This window comes from Boleophthalmus pectinirostris, unplaced genomic scaffold, assembly GCF_026225935.1.
Source record: "Boleophthalmus pectinirostris isolate CB_2022bp ecotype Guang Dong unplaced genomic scaffold, ASM2622593v1 HiC_scaffold_9, whole genome shotgun sequence".
NCBI lineage: Eukaryota > Metazoa > Chordata > Actinopteri > Gobiiformes > Gobiidae > Boleophthalmus > Boleophthalmus pectinirostris.
The window spans coordinates 32,059,111-32,079,107 of record NW_026571541.1 but is presented as its reverse complement, the minus strand read 5'-3'; the positions used below and the strand labels follow the sequence as shown (position 1 = coordinate 32,079,107).

The window sequence follows — 19,997 nt, the reverse complement described above, 5'->3', positions numbered from 1 at the left end:
TTTTCGTACACCCCTACTAGGGTTGTGTATCATTCAAAAGTGGTCGATACGATACTTACCTCGATTCATAGGCCACTATACGATACATATCTCGATACACTGAGCTTTCGATTCTGTACGACACAGTATATTTCAAATCAGTTCGACACGATTCAATAAAAAATAAAGGCTAAATCATGGCTTTGACACTAAAAGTCTTTGTTAAACCACTTCTTGTGTAAAATTCATATGAAACACAAACATTTTAATCATCAAAACAGTGAAAATGTCAAATGTGTCGCATAAATAAGTTTCCTTCCTCTAAACAAGCAACAAAACTGTAGCGCTGTAACAAAATAATTTAGTAAAATACCAAGTAATACCAAAAAATACTCTTGGTGATATATTGATACATCATCACATTAAACGATACGATATATGGATATTTTAATATTTTTGCACAGCCCTACTGCTTTTCTCTGAAGCTGTTACTCAGGTTCGACTTCAAGCTTTGTTTCAACACAACCTGACCATAAAACAAAAACTTACTCCTCTAGAATTACAACAGGAGAGCTGATTTGTGCCGTGAAACGAGTCCCTCTCAAATAACATCACAGCCAACAGTTTTTCACCTTTTTGCTGAAAATCAAACCCCCAAACGGGACCGTGATCACTTCTATCGATCACTGGCTCCTGTAAAACTTTTCTTGAGGCTTTGTCAATACCCGATTTTGTCAGAGCTCGGGTTAGTACTCGGATACAAGACCGTCACGAGGGGGGGATGCAGTAGCTGTCGAGGATACTGTTATTGTGCTCTCGGGCAAGACACTTCGCCCAGCTCGTCTCCAGCGCTGAAGTAAGAGAGAGAGCGAGTTTGCGAGGGAAAATATGGGAGAACAGAAGGAAATGAGGTCATGGTTACGATCCGGAGCGTTTGTGCATCATGTATAATCATTGCCATACATGTTCTCTTACTAAATAATAATAATGAAAGACAGAAAAGAACGAGAGAAGAACGCAGGAGACGAAGGGAGAGAGAAAGAGAGAGAAAACAGAGAAAATTAGAGAGTCAGGGAGACAGGAGGGGAAGGGAGAGAGTCAGAGAGAAACAGATTGAGTGGAGAAAGTAGAGAGACAGAGATAAAGAGACTGAAAAGAAGAAGAGAAGAGAAAGGAGAGAGAAGGGAGACGAGAGAGAGAGAACCGTTGCGTCCTCAGAAAGTTAGAGAGAAAGACAGAAAAGGAGTGGTGAGAGAGAAAGAGAGAGACATGGAGTCAGGGAGAGAGTCAGATTAAGTGGAGAGAGACTGAGGGAGACAGAAAAGAAGAGAGAGAACGTGGCGTACACGGAGGAAAAGGAGAGAGAGAGAAATCGAGGGGGTGCAGAAAATGAGACAGAAAGAGAAGAGAAAGAGAGAGAGCAACACAGAAAAGGTGTGGTGAGAGAGAGAAAGCGAGAGACATAGAGTCGAGGACAGATTGAGTGGAGAGAGAGAGAAGAGAGACAGAGAGCGGGAGACTGAAAAGATGAAGAGAAGAGAGAGAGACCCAGGATAGAGAAAAAAGGAGAGGAGAGAGAGATGAGACCTAGGGACAGAGAGAGAGAAAGGGATAGTTAGAGAGAGAAAGAGAAAAGGAGTGGCGAGAGAGAAAGAGAGAGACATAGAGTCAGGGAGAGAGTCAGATTGAGTGCAAAGAGACAGAGAGACAGAGAGGGAGATGGAAAAGAAAAGAGAGAAAGTGGCGTACACGGAGGAAAAGGAGAGAGAGAGAAATCGAGGGAGTGCAGAAAATGAGACAGAAAGAGAAAGATTGAAAGGAAGGAATAAGCAAAGAGAGAGAGCAAGACAGAAAAGAGTCAGGAGAGAGAGAGAGAGAGAGAGCAAAGACAGAGTCAGGAGGGATGGAAAGAGAGGAAGAACAGCAGCACACACAGGGAGATGAGAGACAGAGAGAGAGAAATAGAAAAAGAGAGAGAGCGATAGAAAGATAGATAGATAGAGAGAGAAGACTGAAAGTAAGAAGAGAAGAAAGATGGAAAGAGAGAGAGAACAGTGCCACACACGGAGGGAGATGAGAGACAGAAAGGAAGCCAGGAGAGAGACAGAAAGAGAGAGAGAGAGAGAAGGGGAAGGAGAGAAAGAGAGAGAGTGCACTGAAAGGAATAAAAGAAGAAAGATGGTGTCAGGAGAGATGGAAAAAGAGAAAGAACAGTGCCACACCCAGAGGGAGTTGAGAGACACAGAGGAAGCCAGGAAAGAGAGACAGAAAGAAAGAGAGAGAAGGGGAGAGATGGAGAGAGAGGGGAGACTGAAAGGAAGAAGAGAAGAAAGATGGAGTCAGGAGAGATGAAAAGAGAGACAGAGAGGAGACTGAAAGGAAGAGAAGAAAGATGGAATCAAGAGAAAGAGAGAGAAGGGGAGATAGATTGAGAGATTGAAAGAGAGAGAGAGGAGTCTGAAAGGAAGAAGAGAAGAAAGATGGAGTGAGGAGAGATGGAAAGAGAGAGAGAACAGTGGCACACACAGAGGGAGATGAGAGACAGAGAGGAAGCCAGGAAAGAGAGAGAAGGGGAGAGAGATAGATAGACAGAGAGAGAGAAGAGACGGAGGAAACTGAAAGGAAGAAGAAAAGAAAGAGAGAACAGCAGCACACACAGGGAGACGAGAGAGACAGGAGAGAGATAGAAAGAGAGAGATCGATTGAAAGACAGAGACAGAGGAGAGTGAAAGGAAGAGGAGAAGAAATACGGAGTGAGGAGAGATGGAAAGAGAGAGAGAGAACAGTGGCACACACAGAGGGAGATGAGAGACACAGAGGAAACCAGGAAAGAGAGATAGAAAGAGAGAGAGAGATTGAAAGATAGAGACAGAGAGAGGGGAGTGAAAGGAAGAAGAGAAGAAAGATGGAATCAAGAGAAAGAGTTAGAAAGAGAGAGAAGGGGAGATAGATAGATTGAGAGATTGAAAGATTGAAGAGAGAGAGAGAGAGAGGAGTCTGAAAGGAAGAAGAGAAGAAAGATGGAGTGATGAGAGATGGAAAGAGAGAGAGAACAGTGGCACACACACAGGGAGATGAGAGACACAGAGGAAGCCAGGAGAGAGACAGAGAGAGAGAGAGAAAGAGAAAGAGAGAGAGAAGAAGAGAGAGAGAGAGAGAGAAGAAGAGAGAGTAGATAGAAAGAGAGAGAGAAAAGGGGAGAAAGATAGACAGACAGAGAGAGAGAGAGAGAACAGTGGCACACACACAGGGAGAAGAGAGACACAGAGGAAACCAGGAAAGAGAAAGAGAGATAGAAAGAGAGAGATAGATTGAAAGAGAGAGACAGAGAGAGGGGACTGAAAGGAAGAAGAGAAGAAAGATGGAATCAAGAGAAAGAGTTAGAAAGAGAGAGAAGGGGAGATAGATAGATAGATAGATAGATAGAGAGATTGAAAGAGAGAGAGAGAGAGAGAGGAGTCTGAAAGGAAGAAGAGAAGAAAGATGGAGTGATGAGAGATGGAAAGAGAGAGAGAACAGTGGCACACACAGGGAGATGAGAGACACAGAGGAAGCCAGAAAGAGAGAGACAGAAAGAGAGAGGGAGAAGAAGAGAGAGAGAGAGAAAGAGAGAGAGAGAAAGAGAGAGGGAGAAGAAGAGAGAGTAGATAGAAAGAGAGAGAGAAGGGGAGAAAGATAGATAGACAGAGAGAGAGAGAGAGAGAACAGTGGCACACACACAGGGAGAAGAGAGACACGGAGGAAGCCAGGAAAGAAAGAGAGAGGTAGATTGAAAGATAGAGACAGAGGGGAGAGTGAAAGGAAGAGGAGAAGAAAGATAGAGTCAGGAGAGATGGAAAGAGAGAAAGAACAGCAGGACACACAGGGAGATGAGAGAAAGAGAGAGCGCCAGGAGAGAGATAGAAGAGAGAGAGAGAAGGAGAGATAGACAGATAGAGAGAGAGACGGAGAGAGAAGAGACAAAGAGGAAACTGAAAGGAAGAAGAAAAGAGAAATAGAAAGAGAGAGAGAACAGTGGCACACACACAGGGAGATGAGAGACACAGAGGAAACCAGGAAGAGAGATAAAGAAAGAGAGAGATAGATTGAAAGATAGAGACAGAGAGAGGGGAGTGAAAGGAAGAAGAGAAGAAAGATGGAATCAAGAGAAAGAGTTAGAAAGAGAGAGAGAAGGGGGAGATAGATAGATAGATTGAGAGATTGAGAAGATGAAAGAGAGAGGAGAGAGAGAGAGAGGAGTCTGAAAGGAAGAAGAGAAGAAAGATGGAGTGATGAGAGATGGAAAGAGAGAGAGAACAGTGGCACACACAGGGAGATGAGACACAGAGGAAGCCAGGAGAGAGACCAAAGAGAGAGAGAGAGATAGAGAGAGAGAGAAAGAGAGAGGGAGAAGAAGAGAGAGAAGAAAGAGAGAGAGAGAAGAGAGAGAGAGAAGAGAGAGAGAGAGAAAGATAGATAGACAGAGAGAGAGAGAGAACAGTGGCACACACACAGGGAGAAGAGAGACACGGAGGAAGCCAGGAAAGAAAGAGAGAGGTAGATTGAAAGATAGAGACAGAGGGGAGAGTGAAAGGAAGAGAGAGAAGAAAGATAGAGTCAGGAGAGATGGAAAGAGAGAAAGAACAGCAGGACACACAGGGAGATGAGAGAAAGAGAGAGATAGAAAGAGAGAGAGAGAAGGAGAGATAGACAGATAGAGAGAGAGAAGAGACAAAGAGGAAACTGAAAGGAAGAAGAAAAGAGAGATAGAAAGAGAGAGAGAACAGTGGCACACACACAGGGAGATGAGAGACACAGAGGAAACCAGGACAGAGAGATAGAAAGAGTGAGATAGATTGAAAGATAGAGACAGAGAGAGGGGAGTGAAAGGAATAAGGGAAGAAAGATGGAGTCAGGAGAGATGGAAAGAGAGAAAGAACAGTAGCACACAGGGAGATGAGAGACACAGAGGAAACCAGGAGAGAGGTAGAAAGAGAGAGAGAGAGACAGAGACAGAGGTAATGAGTGTGTCCCTCGCTCGTCCGCACACTGACAGTTTATACTTCACCTCCTTCTGGCTCTCTCATTTCCTCCTCTGCTCCCAGATCCACACTCTCAGGAGAGGCCTGTCTGAATAAACCAATCGAAGAACCATGCCTGCTTCCTCTTCCTGGACATGTCAGCTTTTACTTTATTAAAAATCCAAAACGTGGGAGGGAGGGAGGTAGAGTTTGTCACGATACTAAAACTTCAAACTTTATTTCGATTGCAATACCACGACGACAAAAAACTTGCTGTATTTAGACGGTAAATCAAGGTAGTTTCTTTTATATTTCCATCTGGACTTGTGTCTGTGTACCATTCGTTACTTCGTTTTTCAAAATAAAACCAAAAATAAGAAAATGAAAAAACAGATAGCGATTCGTTTTTTCAGTTTTCGATTTTGTGTTTAAATGAATAATGGGAAAAAAAGTCAGTTTCCGTGACTTAAACTGCGATGTCGGACTTTAGGACTGGACCAGGACTGAACCAGGACTGAACCAAGACTAAACCGGTCTCAATCTTGGTCTCAGTCCTGGTCGATCTGGTCCCAGTCTCACTCTCACCCAGTCTCAGTTTCACGGTCTGGTCCCGGTCTCAGTCCTGAGCAACACTCCCAACACTCAGTCCTGGTTTAGACTTGGTTTAGACTTGGTTTAGACCTGGGATCAGTCCTAGTTCAGTCCTGGTTCAATCCTGGTTTAGACCTGGTTCAGTCCGTATTCGGCATCGCAATTTTAAGTCACGGAAACAGGAAACGGCCGTTATTCATTTTTTCCATGTTTCAAAGGGGTAACAGTTTTAGTCCTAGGTTAGTCCTGGTTCAATCCTGAGATCAGTTCTAGTTTAGTCCTGGTTTAGTCTTGTTTTAGTCCTAGTTTAGTCCTGGTTTAGTCCTGCTTTAGTCCTGTTTCAGTCCTGCTTTAGTCCTGGTTTAGTCTTGGTTTAGTTCTGTTTCAGTCCTGGGATCAGTCCTGTTTAGTCCTGTTTTAGTCTTGTTTCCGTCCTGAGATCAGTCCTGGGATCAGTCCTGCTTTATTCTTGTTTTAGACCTGTTTTAGTCCTGTTTTAGTCCTGGTTCAGTCCTGTTTTAGCCCTATTTTAGTCCTGGTTTAATCCTTGTTTTGTCTTGGTTTAGTCCTGTTTCAGTCCTGGGATCAGTCCTGATTTAGTCCTTGTTTAGTCCTCTTTTAGCCCTATTTTAGTCCTGGTTAGTCCTGGGATCAGTTTCAGTCCTTTTAGCCCTATTTTAGTCCTGGTTCAGTCCTGTTTTAGTCCTGGTTCAGTCCGTATGCGACGCAAAAGTCCAGCATTGCAGTTTTTGTCACAGAAACAGGAAAAAGACATTTATCCGTTTTTGTGGTAAGTGGTAGATGATCGTGTGTCCAAACTTTTGACTCATAGTGCACTCTATCTCATTTATCAAATAGTATTTAAATTAGATTTTCAAATTGTCAAATCAAAATGTGTTCCTAAATCTCAAAATCTGAAAATTAAGTCGAGTCGACGGAGGGAAGGGGGGCCCAAAATTCTGTCGACGGTCCTGGTCAAAACTACAAAACTAAACTTTCCTTTTTTGTACTCAACCTTTTCCTTTTGTGTTTCGTTTTCCACAGACCCGCCTCCCACCACCGCCGCCCCCACCACCCCGTCCCACCTGACCTCGAGGGCGGGCACGGCGGTGGACCAGCGCCGCGCCCAGATCTCCTCCCCGACCCAGCCGCCGGCGCCCGACTCCACCCTGGGCACCATCGTGGGCGGGGCCGTGGGCGGGGTCCTGCTCCTCGTCCTCCTCCTCATCCTGGGCGCCGTCTGCTACATGCGCCAGCGCCGAACCTTCCGCGGCGACTACTACACGAAGCAGTACCTGGGCCCGTCGGACATGCAGAAGGAGGCGCAGCTCGACGTCCTCCAGCCCCACGAGCTGCAGGAGGTGTACGGCGACAAGACCAGCAAAGGCAGCCAGGACCTCAAACCGAAACTGAGCGGGGACATCATTTACCCCGAGTATAAAGAGCGAGACGAGTGGGCGGACCGAGGCGACGCGAAGCAGAGGAGCCTCAAAGATCCAAACTACTACGCCAACCATTACAACAACCACAACATGCACCCGTGTGGGCCGCCGGTGCACAGCAACGGCTCCCCCTACGTGCCGGAGGACTGCTACGACAACGCCACCGACAGCGACTACGTGTCTCACATGGACGGCTCGGTGATTTCGCGCAGGGAGTGGTATGTTTAAAGCGAACGTAAAAACTGAAAAAAAAAAAAAAACGGACAAAAAAAACAAAACGCTCACAGCATCGGACGCGCGCTGCCTTTATCGTAACCACTGGACCTTAAAGGAGGCTGGACCGAGAGGGGAGTGCCTAACGTGTGGGATCGTAAGCGTTTTTTTTTTGGACGCGCAGGGAGACTCCTCGGCGTCCCCTTCCCCGCAACCCCCGAAGTCTGTCCCTCTTCTCGTAAACGCTTCCACGGACTCCCCCACCACCCCGGCTGAAATCACTATCAGGGCTGCAAATAGTGTTCACGGCCAAAGTGGGGTTTATTCGGACGGTTGGGGACTAAGACGACGAACGCCAGGGCTAGTCCCAGTCGAGGAGGAGCGGACTACTAAAGAAACAGTGCCTCGAACGTCTGCGCAGGTCTGTGTGGTTAGTCTAGGGATTATTCTCGAAAATAATTATCTAAAGTAGTGAAATTTGTCAAAAAAAAGACAAAAAATCGATTACGTTTGTGGTTAGATTTGGGATTTAAAGACGTTAAAGCTGCTTTGAGGATCCGTCACCTGCTCGTTTCTTTTGGATTTATCGCTGCTTTGCCTGAAATGTTCCACAGTATGGCATTAAACATCTCTTTAGGGCCGCTTGATTATGCAAAACATCGCAAAATCACGATTATTTTGGTGAATATTGAAGTCACGATTATTCAAACGATTATTAGACGATGCATTTATTCAGCATTTCTCTCACTTTGTTATTGATCATTTACGCAAAACTTTCAAGTTGAAAATAAATTCAGGCTCCAAATCTGTACTTTAGAGCAGTTTTGCGATGTTTAAAACAAAAAAAAAGATAAAATACACTTTGAACATGAATTAAGGCATAGAAAAATGTAAATACATCCAAAATAAACTACAAATCCAGCTGTTATACAATCTTACAATCTGCTTATTTATCTAAAAAATATCCCAAAATAAACTGTTAAGCTTTATTATTTCAGAACAAATCGAAACACAAATTGAAATCGCGATCAAAATTCGATTAAATTCACATCTCTACCTTACATTTTTTAATTTGGAGGGGGTTTTATAGCTCGAAAATACTTAGAAAACAGACAAATCTGACCCGTAACTTGGTCTGGTTTGGTTTCCATGACGATAAAAACGTTTAATACCATACTGCGAAACATTCCAGACAAAGCGATAAAACCGTTTGACGGACCATCCACCAGAAAAGTTACACAATGGACCTTTAAAGTGTTATAGAGTCAAAAAGAACAGAAAACAACTCACGAAAACTAATACAAGAAGAATCCCGTGCACTTCAGAACATTTTGTAAGGGTCTAAATGACATTTTAAGACCCCGTGAAGTCACAGGGAGGGCATCTGACACACTGGGACATTTTCGAACACGTTTGTTGAGGTCTAAACTTGCAGGGTTAGTAGCTTTTACGCAGAACCAAACCCGATGGAGACACAGGGACATTTAGTTCTGATACTGTTTTGAATAAGCAAAGGAGGACAAGAACTTTGGACCACTTAAAGAATAGAAGGTTAAAGAAAAATCTACCTAAAAATATGACTAGAATTAAACAGTTTTTATCTTACTTTTCTATAAATACTGATTACGCAAAGGATTAGACGAAGAACTTTGAAAGACGAAGCCCCAAAAGCAAATGTCGACAGATGTACTTCAGCCTATTTTAGCGAAAACACTATAGTAAAAAGTTCTGTTGTAGTCCTCGAGACCTGTCCCGGTCTCGACACCAGCCTCAAGACCTTTTTTTTTTTTTTGCGGTCTTGAAGGCGCTTGGACTCGGTCTTGTGTCAGTCTCAAGGTCTGACACTCAACAACTGATAAAATGGAGATAGATTCATAAAATACAAATAAATGTTGAAAAATAAATGTCGAAAATTGCAAAGATAACCTCAGTTTTGGTCAATTTGGTTTAAAAGTCTCGATCTTGCCCTTTAAAAGTCTTGGTCTTGTCTCGGTCTCGGCATTTAAAAGTCTCGGTCTTGTCTCGGTCTTTAAAAGTCTCGGTCTTGTCTCGATCTTAACTCTCAGAGGTCTTGGTCTTGACCTGGTCTCGGGACCCTGTAGACTTGGACAGGTTTTGGTCTTGATTAGTGCGGTTAGGAACACTTAAAAAAAAATAAGGCGCAATATCAATAATGTTGAATTCTCTCGTCTATTTTCATACATAAGGCGCACTGGATTATAAGGCGCATTAAGTGAAACAAAACAGTCAGATAAATCAAACTTTATTCAACTCATTCAGAATAACTCTCAATATTGTTCAGTTGTAACACAGACACTCACTTTTTTCCATCAAATTCTTCATCTTCAGCGTCTGAGTTTAACCGTTGGGCATCATTTCGATTTCAGGATCCCTCTCGTCATTATCCGAGTCAATCTCGTCTCTGTTATTTCGCTGTTCGCTGATGATTCTAGACTTCGTGAAAGCTCGGACGACACTTGAGACTGATCCCTTAGTCCAGGCGTCCACGATCCATTGGCAGATCGTGGCGTAATTTGCCTGACATTGCCTCCCCGTTTTGTTGAATGTGTTTTATTTATTATTCTTAGTTTGGATTTTTATTTCCTACAAGGAGGACTCAAATCTACATTGAGTAATAATGTGTTTAATGCATCTTTGCGCACATTTGTTTGCGTTTTACAGAAACTAAACTTAAAACCACATGGCTCATTTGCATAAACTATAAGCTCTGAAAAAAACAGCTTGCTCCTTGTGCTGCTCCTTATCAGCTTCTGTCGGACTAAAGGACACGACTCAGTGGAATATGAGAGTTCTTTCTGTGAAGAAGGCGATGATGGCAGTGTGTGTTGAGTCAACGCAAAACTATATTTCGCCGTTTACTCCACGAGGCTTCTGACGACAGTAGCCATAATGCTCCGACAATCCATCAAGCGGTGCGGCTTTATAGTTTACCAAAGTCGTACTAAAACATTTTGACAGATTTTTGAGCACTGTTTACCACAAAAAAAATCAGTTCGAGCTCAGTAAGCACAACCAGAATTAATACATAAGGCGCACTGTCGATTTTTGAGAAAATTAAAGGATTTTACGTGCGCCTTATAGTCCCTAAAAATACGGTATTCATACAAATATGAATAGAATTAAACATTTTTTACCTTACTTTTCTATAAATACTGATTACCGGTAATTCATCTTCATGGAGAAAAGAATTTGACGAATCCTCCACCTGAAAAATTACACAGTGCATCTTTAAGTCTTCTCAGCCATCCTCTTTTATTTTTTTATTTTTTCATTTTTACAGTTTTCGCATCCGAACAAAAAAAGCGAACGTTATGATCTACAGACGTGTCCGTATAATCTCTTAAACTGTAAAAAAACAACTCCCAAAACACCTCATTTCATTTGGATTTCACATTTGGCTCGGTCCCTTTGGCAGCGAGGTGCCTCCTGCCTTCATTCAGCAACACTTTATGGAGGACAGGGCTGCGTTAAATCATATACAGTAAATTTAGGAAATACTTGGACAGATATTCAGATACTAATGGCTCGTCGTTCCCAGCTGTACACTGCGAAAATAAGCTGGAGCTACAGGAGTTATAATAACCGATTCGGAGCAGTTTTGGCTGGAAAAGATGTTTGTACTTGTTGGAATATTTGATACAGAGACCAAAACTGAGCCTCCTGAATTACATTATTTTGTTTTCAGGATGTTACGCTGTGTAGAATTTGCTTCACCTGCTTCAAAAGTTGGAATACATGTCAATCCGTGTATCATTCAATTTTCATTATAAACCAAAAATAAGAAAACGAAAAAACAACTATTTTCTTCATTATTTGTCTCCAAAACCAAACTGAAAAACACAGATAATGATTTGTTTTTTTCGGTTTTCGATTTTGTGTTTAAATGAAAAATGGAAAAAACTGATAACGACTGTTTCCTCTTTACGTGACTTCCGTGACTGCAATGTCGGATTGACCCAGGACTAAATCGGGACTGAAACTGAACTAAACCGGGACTAAACCAGGACGGAACCAGGACTGAACCAGAATTAAACCAGGACTAAACCAGGTCTGAACCAGGACTGAACCAGAATTAAACCAGGACTAAACCTGGACTGAGCCTGGACTAAACCAGGACCAAACCAGAATTGAACCTGGACTGCATCAGGACTAATCCAGGACTAAACCAGGACTAAACCAGGACTGAACCAGGACTGAACTAGAATTAAACCAGGACTAAACCTGGACTGAGCCTGGACTAAACCAGGTCCAGGACCAGACGGGGACTGAGACCAGGACTTAGACTGGGACCAAGGACTGAGGCTGGGACCAAGACCAGGACTGAGACCGGGACTGAGACCAGAATTGAGACCAGGATTGAGACCGAGATGGGGACCGAGACCGGGACCAGACCAGGACTGGGACCAGGACTGAGACTGGGACCAGACTAGGACAGAAAATGGTTTAGTCCTGGTTCAGTCCGGCATCGCAGTTTAAGTCACGTAAACGGAAAACGATCGTTATTTTCGTTTTTTTCCATTTTTCATTTAAACACAAAATTGAAAACTGTAAAAACGAATCATTATCTGTTTTTTTTTAACTTTGGTTTTGGAGACAAATAATGAAGAAAATAGTTGTTTTTTCGTTTTCTTATTTTTGGTTTTATTTTGAAAAACAAATGAACGAATGACACACGGATTCATGTCTTATTTTTTCACATTTCTTCACAAACGATTCAATATTTAATGAAAAAAATCAAAACGCAACTCCAGCTTTATTTGTACACTGCAAAAAGCCAGAGTATCCACAAGAGTTACGACTTGAATTCCGAATATTTGGCTTAACTCAGACTGATTTCAGGTCAAACATTACAAATCCTGCACAGTAAGATGGATTCTCATGAGAAATCCAAACCCAAATCCCGTTTATTTACAGAGCGCTGTTAGAAACAATAAAGTTGACCAAAGCGCTGTACACAGAGATAAAAATATATGTGTAAAACATTGAGAAATATTTACATACAACAATTACTGAGCAGTAAAATACCTCAAAACTGCTCTAGTTAAAGCCAAAGAAAACAAATTTGTTATAAGAAGTGATTTAAACGCAAGAAGAGTCAGCTTGTCTAACGTGAATAGGCAACTCATTCTATAATTTAGGCCTAACAACAACAACAAAAAATGTCTCCTCTAAGCTTCTTTCTGGAATGAGGAACCACGATTAGACCCTCTTTTTTTTTTTTTTCATAGTCTCTACCAGTCTTCATCAACACAACAAACTAAATAATGAACACAAATATACAAACAAACAAAAATTACAACCAAAGAATGAGCCACATTGACCAAAAAGGAGACAAAATAAAACAATAATAAAAAAAAACAGGACAAACAGGTAAACAGGACCAATTTAACAATCAAACAAACACAAATAAAAGCACAAACTCACGAGAATCCATCTTGTCACGCTCCCACTGGTCTGATACAGTGAGCTTATGATTCGATACGATATATTTTAAAACGATTCGATACGATTCAGTAAAAATAAAGGCTAAACTGGGCTGTGGCACTAAAAGTCTTTGTTAAACCGCTTCTTGTGCAAAGTTCATATGAAACACAAATATTTTAATCATCAAAACAGTGAAAATGTCAAATGTGTTGCAAAATAATTTAGTAAAATATGCAAAAAAAATACTCTTGGCAATATATCGATACAGCAGCCCCACCATATCGATACTGTATCATCAAATTAAACAATATGATATCATAGCAGCACTGAAGTTTGTGCAGAAGCCAAAGATGAAGCCCCAAAGCGAAAACACTATAGTAAAACGTTCTGTTGTAGTACTTGAGACCTGTCCTGGTCTCGACACCAGCCTCCAGACCTTTTTTTCGTGGTCTTGAAGGCGCTTGGACTCGATCTTGTCTCAGTCTCGAGGTTTGACACGGATAAAATGGAGACAGATTTATAAAATACAAATAAGTGTCGAAAAATAAATGTTGAAAATTACAAAGATCTCAATTTGGTCTCAGTGGGCTGTGGTTTCGGTTTTGTCTCGATCTCAGCCTTGTCTCGTTGTCGATCTTTAAAAATCTCAGCCTTTAAAAGTCTCGGTCTTGTCTCGGTCTCCGCCCTTTAAAAGTCTCGGTCTTGTCTTGGTCTCCGCCCTTTAAAAGTCTCGGTCTTGTTTCAATCTCTGCCTTTTAACGTCTCGGTCTTGTCTCGATCTCGGCCTTTAAAAGTCTCGGTCTTCTCTTCTCCCGCCTTTAAAAGTCTCGTCTTCTCTTGGTCCCGGCCTTTAAAAGTCTCGGTCTTGTCTCGGTCTTGCCTCAATCTCGGGCTTTAAAAGTCTCGGTCTTGTCTCGGTCTCAGCCTTTAAAAGTCTCGGTCTTGTCTCGGTCTCAGCCTTTAAAAGTCTCGGTCTTGTCTCGGTCTCAGCCTTTAAAAGTCTCGGTCTTGTCTCGGTCTCAGCCTTTAAAAGTCTCGGTCTTGCCTCGGTCTTTAAAAGTCTTGATCTTGTCTCGATCTTAACTCTCAGAGGTCTTGGTCTTGACCTGGTCTTGGGACCCCGTAGACTCGGACAGGTTTTGGTCTTGATTAGTGCGGTCTTGACTACAACACTAGTAAAAAGTTCTATAAACGCATTATAATTATGATTTAAAAATATTGAAATCAGTCAATTAAAATTAAATAAATTAATAAATAAAAATTAAAAAGAAATGTAAAAAAAGAAAAAAATAAGAAAAAAAATAAATCTATCAAAAAAAATAAATAAACAAAAATATTACGTTACTGAAACTCAGGTTGGATGTTCTGTTTTTGCCTTGTATTCCTAAAGTTGCTCTAATAACCCACATGAGTATTCACTTTGTCTAAACGCCGTATTCTCACACTGATTTTATTCCCACAAACTAAACTCCGCCCATCCCTGCACTATCCTCCCTCCTCCAGATCGGCGGCCGTGTTATGACAGTCGCCCGAACATGAAAAGCTCCGTGCCGGGTGCTGCGTCCTTTCCTCTCCTCTCTCCCCTCCTCGCAGGCTCCCACCCAACCCAACGCTTCTATTTGCGATTTGAAAGCTGCGTATTAATCCCAGATGTGAGGAGCACAGCTGTCTCGTGGCCCCATAAACCGCTGCCATTTTCCCTGCTCCCGCTCAGCACTCCAAAGTCAATATCTCCGCGCCGCGTATCGAAGTACACTGCACAAAACAACGGCTAATGATTTCAAATGGCTTCGGTTCAGAATGTACTTGATTAGTTCACATTTACCAGATCTGGCTGATAATTTCCAAGATCCTACATTACACAGAATCGACTCTTGTGAGCTTTAAGTCATGTTATACTGTTTTTACTTCGCCAGAAAAACTCAAAATGCTCTGTTCATAGACTGTATATATAAATGGATATAACTGAAGCGCGAGTCGCCACGTTCCGAATAGGTTTTAAGTTATAGTGCGGCTCTTCTAGTTCCTTCTGACTAGGGGTGTGCATAAATGTCAAAATATCGATATGTCGTATTGTTTAATGTGAAACAGTTTCGATATCGTGGGCTGCTGTGTTGATACATCGCCAAGAATATGTTATTAGGTTCTTTTGCAGACCAAGACTTTGTTTTCATACCTGATAGTTTCGACTGCTCACTGCGGTCATTCTCGGAGTCACGTGATGTTGCTGTGATGTGTCCGATCAGCCGATTTATACAAGTTTTGGCGCCATCTGCAGCCATCATTGGGACAGAGGAAAACAAACCCACGTCGCTGGATTAAAGAGGAAATCGAAATACGGAAACCTGCCCACGGGACAATAAACCGGGACGAGGGGGCTTTTTTACTCTCACACACCTGGGATACTGTCCTGAGGAAGTCGGGCTGCAGGTGGCGCTGTCGTCCTGCCTCCACTGGTAGGAAGACAGCACCAAAACCTGTTTAAATCAGCTGAACTGGACACGTCACAGCAACATCAGGTGACTATGAGGAAGATTAGTGAGCAGTCGAAACTGTCAGGTATGAAAACAAACTCTTGGTCTGAAAAAAGAACCTAATAACACAAATTATCGGAAGACCAAATGAACCTCATTGGACTACATCACCAAGAGGATTTTTGGTACATTTTACTGAATTAATTTGTTACAGCGCTACAGTTTTGTTGCTTGTTTTTTTTCCACTTTGTGAATGTCATGTGATAATACAAGAAGTTCTCCACTGTGTTTTTAAACTCCACACACCTTCACTAGAATCACTTGGATGATTTCACTCCTGGAATTTCCAATCTTTCTACTCAGGGTTCCCACAGTCATAGAAATCCTGGAAAAGTCATGGGAATTGAAAATGTCATTTTCCAAGCCTGGAAAAGTCCATTTTTAAAATTTAATGAAAGTTTTGCAAAAGTCATGGATTTTTAGTATCTCTTTCAGACAGCTACTGCTTTCTGTTAAGTTCTCATGAGGCTAATATGATTATTTCTGAACATATGTGTCTTTTGTTTAAAAGAGACGACAATAAAAGCACTGACAGGATTTTGAATTTTAAAAAACTATAATACCAAACCATAAGATAAGTGGAAAGACTAACCCTAACCCCATTTCATATTTAGTCCTAAAAGTCTGATCAGTTCTACACATAAAGGTGCCGTAAAGTCATGGAAAATTCACTTTAGGTCATGAAAAAGTCATGGAAAAGTTTTGAAATTTTGTCACTGAAAAAGAGTGGGAACCCTGTCTACTAAACAAAAGGTAAAAGGAGCTGTTAACATGCAAACTACCACTTTATGACATCACAAGGTGGAACAGAGCATGTTGAGTGTTGGAAATATAGACAGACTAATAATACTCAAACAACTCCAGGTCTGTCCTTGAGGAGGTAAAAGTATTATAACATGACTAAAAGCTCAGAGTAAAGTAAAGAGTAAATTTTGTGTAATATAGGACCAGCTTTTTTTGTTCAGTCAAAACTCATCATTTCCAAAACTGAGATATTCCCATAATATTCAGAATTCAAGTTATTTTCACTTTATTTTTTGCAGTGCAGTCACTTTTTGCAGTCATTTTTTAAAGTTATCATGGCGTCACCTCTGATCACAGGCTCGGCTAACGCTGCGCTTGGGTTTGGCCGTTTCGCTCGCCCTCCCCACATCGTGGAAAGTGGAAATTTAATACTCGACTTAAAGAAATCACAGGCTAATCGCTCCCAGCGGAGGAGACCGGCAAACAAGCCACGCATTCAGAGCCGAGCCGTGAGTCCACATGAGATCATCCTCTTCTCCTCTCGCGATGGGAAAGAAGCTCCGATCAAAGTCCAACAGCGGAAAGAGGAAAGCTAGTTTTGGAACCATTTGAGTAAGAAAAGCGAACGTGGTGAAGCTATTGGCTACAGGAAGAAAGACGGAGGACTGGAAAGTGCTGATACTTAAAAAAAAATAGAAAATAGACAAGATTGTTAAAGGTGCATTGTGTAGATTTTCCGATTCACCGATACAGTAAAAAAATTTTCTAGATATTTTGAATGAATTTTGGATTTTGAACAAATGCAAGAGAGATTATAAGTAAAATGACATATTATGAGACATTTCAGCCAACACAATAATCATCTCCATGGTGACAGAAAACTTACATAGGGTTCCTTTAAATTTAGATTTCGATTTTTAGAAGTTCCTGATGTAAAATTTCAATGAAGACAAAAATTAAGATACTAAAATTATTCAAAATTTCACTTAAAACAGCACCACAAAACAGAAATTTGTCACTGAAAATACTTTTGGCGATTATTTCAGATATTAAAACCTTATTTTTCAAGATATTTTGAAGTTATATAGTGTTTCTTTAAATTTAGATTCAGATTTTTATAAGTTCTGATGTAAAATTTCAATGAAAACAATCAATATTTAGTCTACATTGTCTGAAATATAACATTTAAGATACTAAAATTATTCAAAATTTCACTTAAAACAACATGAAACAGAAATTTGTCATTGAAAATACTGTGTAACTTTCCACCACCTTCTTGTCTCCGCGGAGGTGCATTATGTAGCTTTTCCGATTCACGATACAGTAAAAAAAACTTATTTTTTGAGATATTTTGAATGAATTTTGGATTTTGAACAAATGCAAAAGAGATTATAAGTAAAATGACATATTGTGGGACATTTCTTCCAACACAATAAACATCTCCATGGTGACAGAAAACGTACACAGTGTTCCTTTAAATTTAGATTTAGATTTTTAGAAGTTCTGATGTAAAATTTCAATGAAAACATTCAATATTTAGTCTGCAATGTCTGCAATATAACAATTAAGCGACTAAAATTATTCAAAATTTCACTTAAAACAGCACCATAAAACAGAAATTTGTCATTGAAAATACTTTTGGCAATTAAAGGTGCACTGTGTAAATTTTCTGGTGGAGGTTCGCCACCTTCTTGTCTCCATGGAGATGTTATTGTTTTGTCTAGAATGTCCCGGTGTGGCATTAAACATATCCATCTTGCATTTACTCAATAACATGTTTTTATCGACCTAAAACCTTCCATTCGTACCGTGAGTGGGCTCGCCTCTCCGCAGATCTGACATGTAACTTGGCCCTGTGGCGTCACCTGCTGAATTCCATACAGATAAATAAGCATAATGCCATACTGTGGAACATTACAGGCAAGAACTTCATGGATTCATCATCAATCATCTACAAAAAAAGTTACAAAAATGTTTAAAAATGAAGACACTAATTTAAATTCCCATTTGTTTTCAGAGCTTTTTATCGGACAATATTATTTAAAACAGACATTTATATCGTTAGAACCCAGATTTTTGTTGTAATACGGCTTGGTCTTGGGTCTAGACAATAATAGAAATAATCAGGCTCCATATTTGCGAATTTACTTTTCCGATATTTCTCATCAGAGTGCGACGTCATCACATTACAGAATCTGAAAACCACCAATAATCTGTGAAACTCGTTCATAACTCGCCCGACGGCTCTCTGAACTCTTAAAGGTCACTTATTATTACAAACTGTGTCTGTGGAGGAGATTCTATTCTTACAAAATACACTGCTCCCTACTAAAGAACTGCTGACTCATCACAACCGCACGCGCTTCGTTTCACCGCAAGGAAATGTCGCTGGCAATAAATCATCTATAGAAAAACTGTTATTAATATTAAAGCTGCACTGTGTAACTTTTCGGTTGGGGGTCCGTCACCTGTTTGTTTCTATGGAGATGTCGTTGCTCTTTCTGGAATGTTCCACAGTATGACATTAAACAGTTATACCGTACGTTTATTCAATTACAGGTGGTTTTGTAAAAATGCTAAAAAAAAAAATAGAGATTCGGACTGTAAAGCCGGTCGTACAGTGCGATTTTTGACATTTTTTGAGCTGATTTTTCACTCGTGCGACAGTTTTTGGGATCGAGTTTTCACTTAATCGTATCTCGTTCTTCGTGTAGTAAACATGGGGTAACGAGAACCGATTAATACCTCACGACCAACTCCCGTTCGGCCAACGTAGGTCGCAAGAAAATCAATCCTGTTTGAAATCCAGTCGCCTCTCGTGAGGGTTTCGCACTGGTGAAGTCGTTCGTACAGTGTGAGAACATGAATCGTGGGCTGTGAACTTTTAAATCCTGCAGTTTGGGCCCCGTCCACACTAGTTCGTATTCGAGTCGTTTTCCTTCTAGATGCAGTGTTCGTCCACATTAATCCGACAGAAAACAACTCCAGAGACGGAACGATCTGGTGCTGCCAACTCCCACGAATTCATCTGATAGTACAGATCTGATCTGGCGCCGTGTGGACGCCTGAAAACGCTGATACTCTGACGAAGGTCTATGCACCGCGAAGTAATTCACCACCAAAACTCTAAGAGGCTAGAATATATGTCCGTTCATATGTACGGTCTGTGTGTAGGAACTGCAGAAGTGTAATCTCTGAAAAAGTTTAACACGAACCATCTCCGACGCGATAGAAACATAGAACAGACTCACCATCAGCAGAACATCCCTCTGTCACAGAAAGAACACTCATATTCCACTGAGATGTGTCCTTCAGTCCGACAGAAGCTGAACCGCATCAGCGCACAATAACGAGCTGTTTATTTAAGCACTCAGTTTATGCAAATGAGCCATGTGGTTTTAAGTTTCGCTTCTGTAAAATGTAAACAAATATGCTCAAAACTGTGTGGATAGGGAAGACTTGCAGACACAGAAATGACGTGTCTGGACGCAGATCGTTTCCAATACGGTGATACGGTGATACGTTTCAGTGTAAACGTAACCTTGGTCGTAGAGTTTGAGCTGGGGCCGAGTGAAACCATCGAAAATATCTCACAGTGTTTGTCCGGTCTGGTTTGGTCTCCATGAAGATAGAAAAGTTTTACACCATACTGTGAAACTTTCCAGACAAAGCAATAACAAACAGACAACAACAAATTGATAAATATGGATTATTTGGGTTCCCTGGTGAAAATACAGATCAGATTTCAGTTCTAGAAAGTTCTTTAGTAAATAAGTGAGATTCTAAACAAATATGAGGTGAGGGTTTTTCAATTCACAAGTTTGTTTTATAATGAAACTAAAGCTCGATTTTACCATTTTACTTTGCCTACAGTGGATGCAAGCAAATGTTTCTTTTTTTAAGTTGTGTTTTTATTTTTATTTTTTTTTCCATTTGCAAGTTGCCTTTTTATTGCTTTATTTTTTGTTTGTTTTTTGTACAACTTTCAGACCTTTTGAATGACTCAGGGTTGGGACGACACAAGTTGTTGACAAAATGCAAGTTGGAAG

General features: G+C 41.1%; 1 protein-coding gene across 1 annotated transcript in view; it reads left to right on the top strand.

The window, feature by feature from the left end:
* Window positions 1-7,538, top strand: part of LOC129407209 (nectin-3-like protein) — a 158,407-nt gene extending 150,869 nt beyond the window's left edge. The window contains exon 6 of the mRNA XM_055147709.1: window positions 6,615-7,538. Coding sequence (XP_055003684.1) covers window positions 6,615-7,240 — 626 coding nt within the window. The 3' untranslated portion in view covers window positions 7,241-7,538. The remainder of the gene's footprint in view (window positions 1-6,614) is intronic.
* The last annotated feature ends 12,459 nt before the right edge of the window (window positions 7,539-19,997 follow it).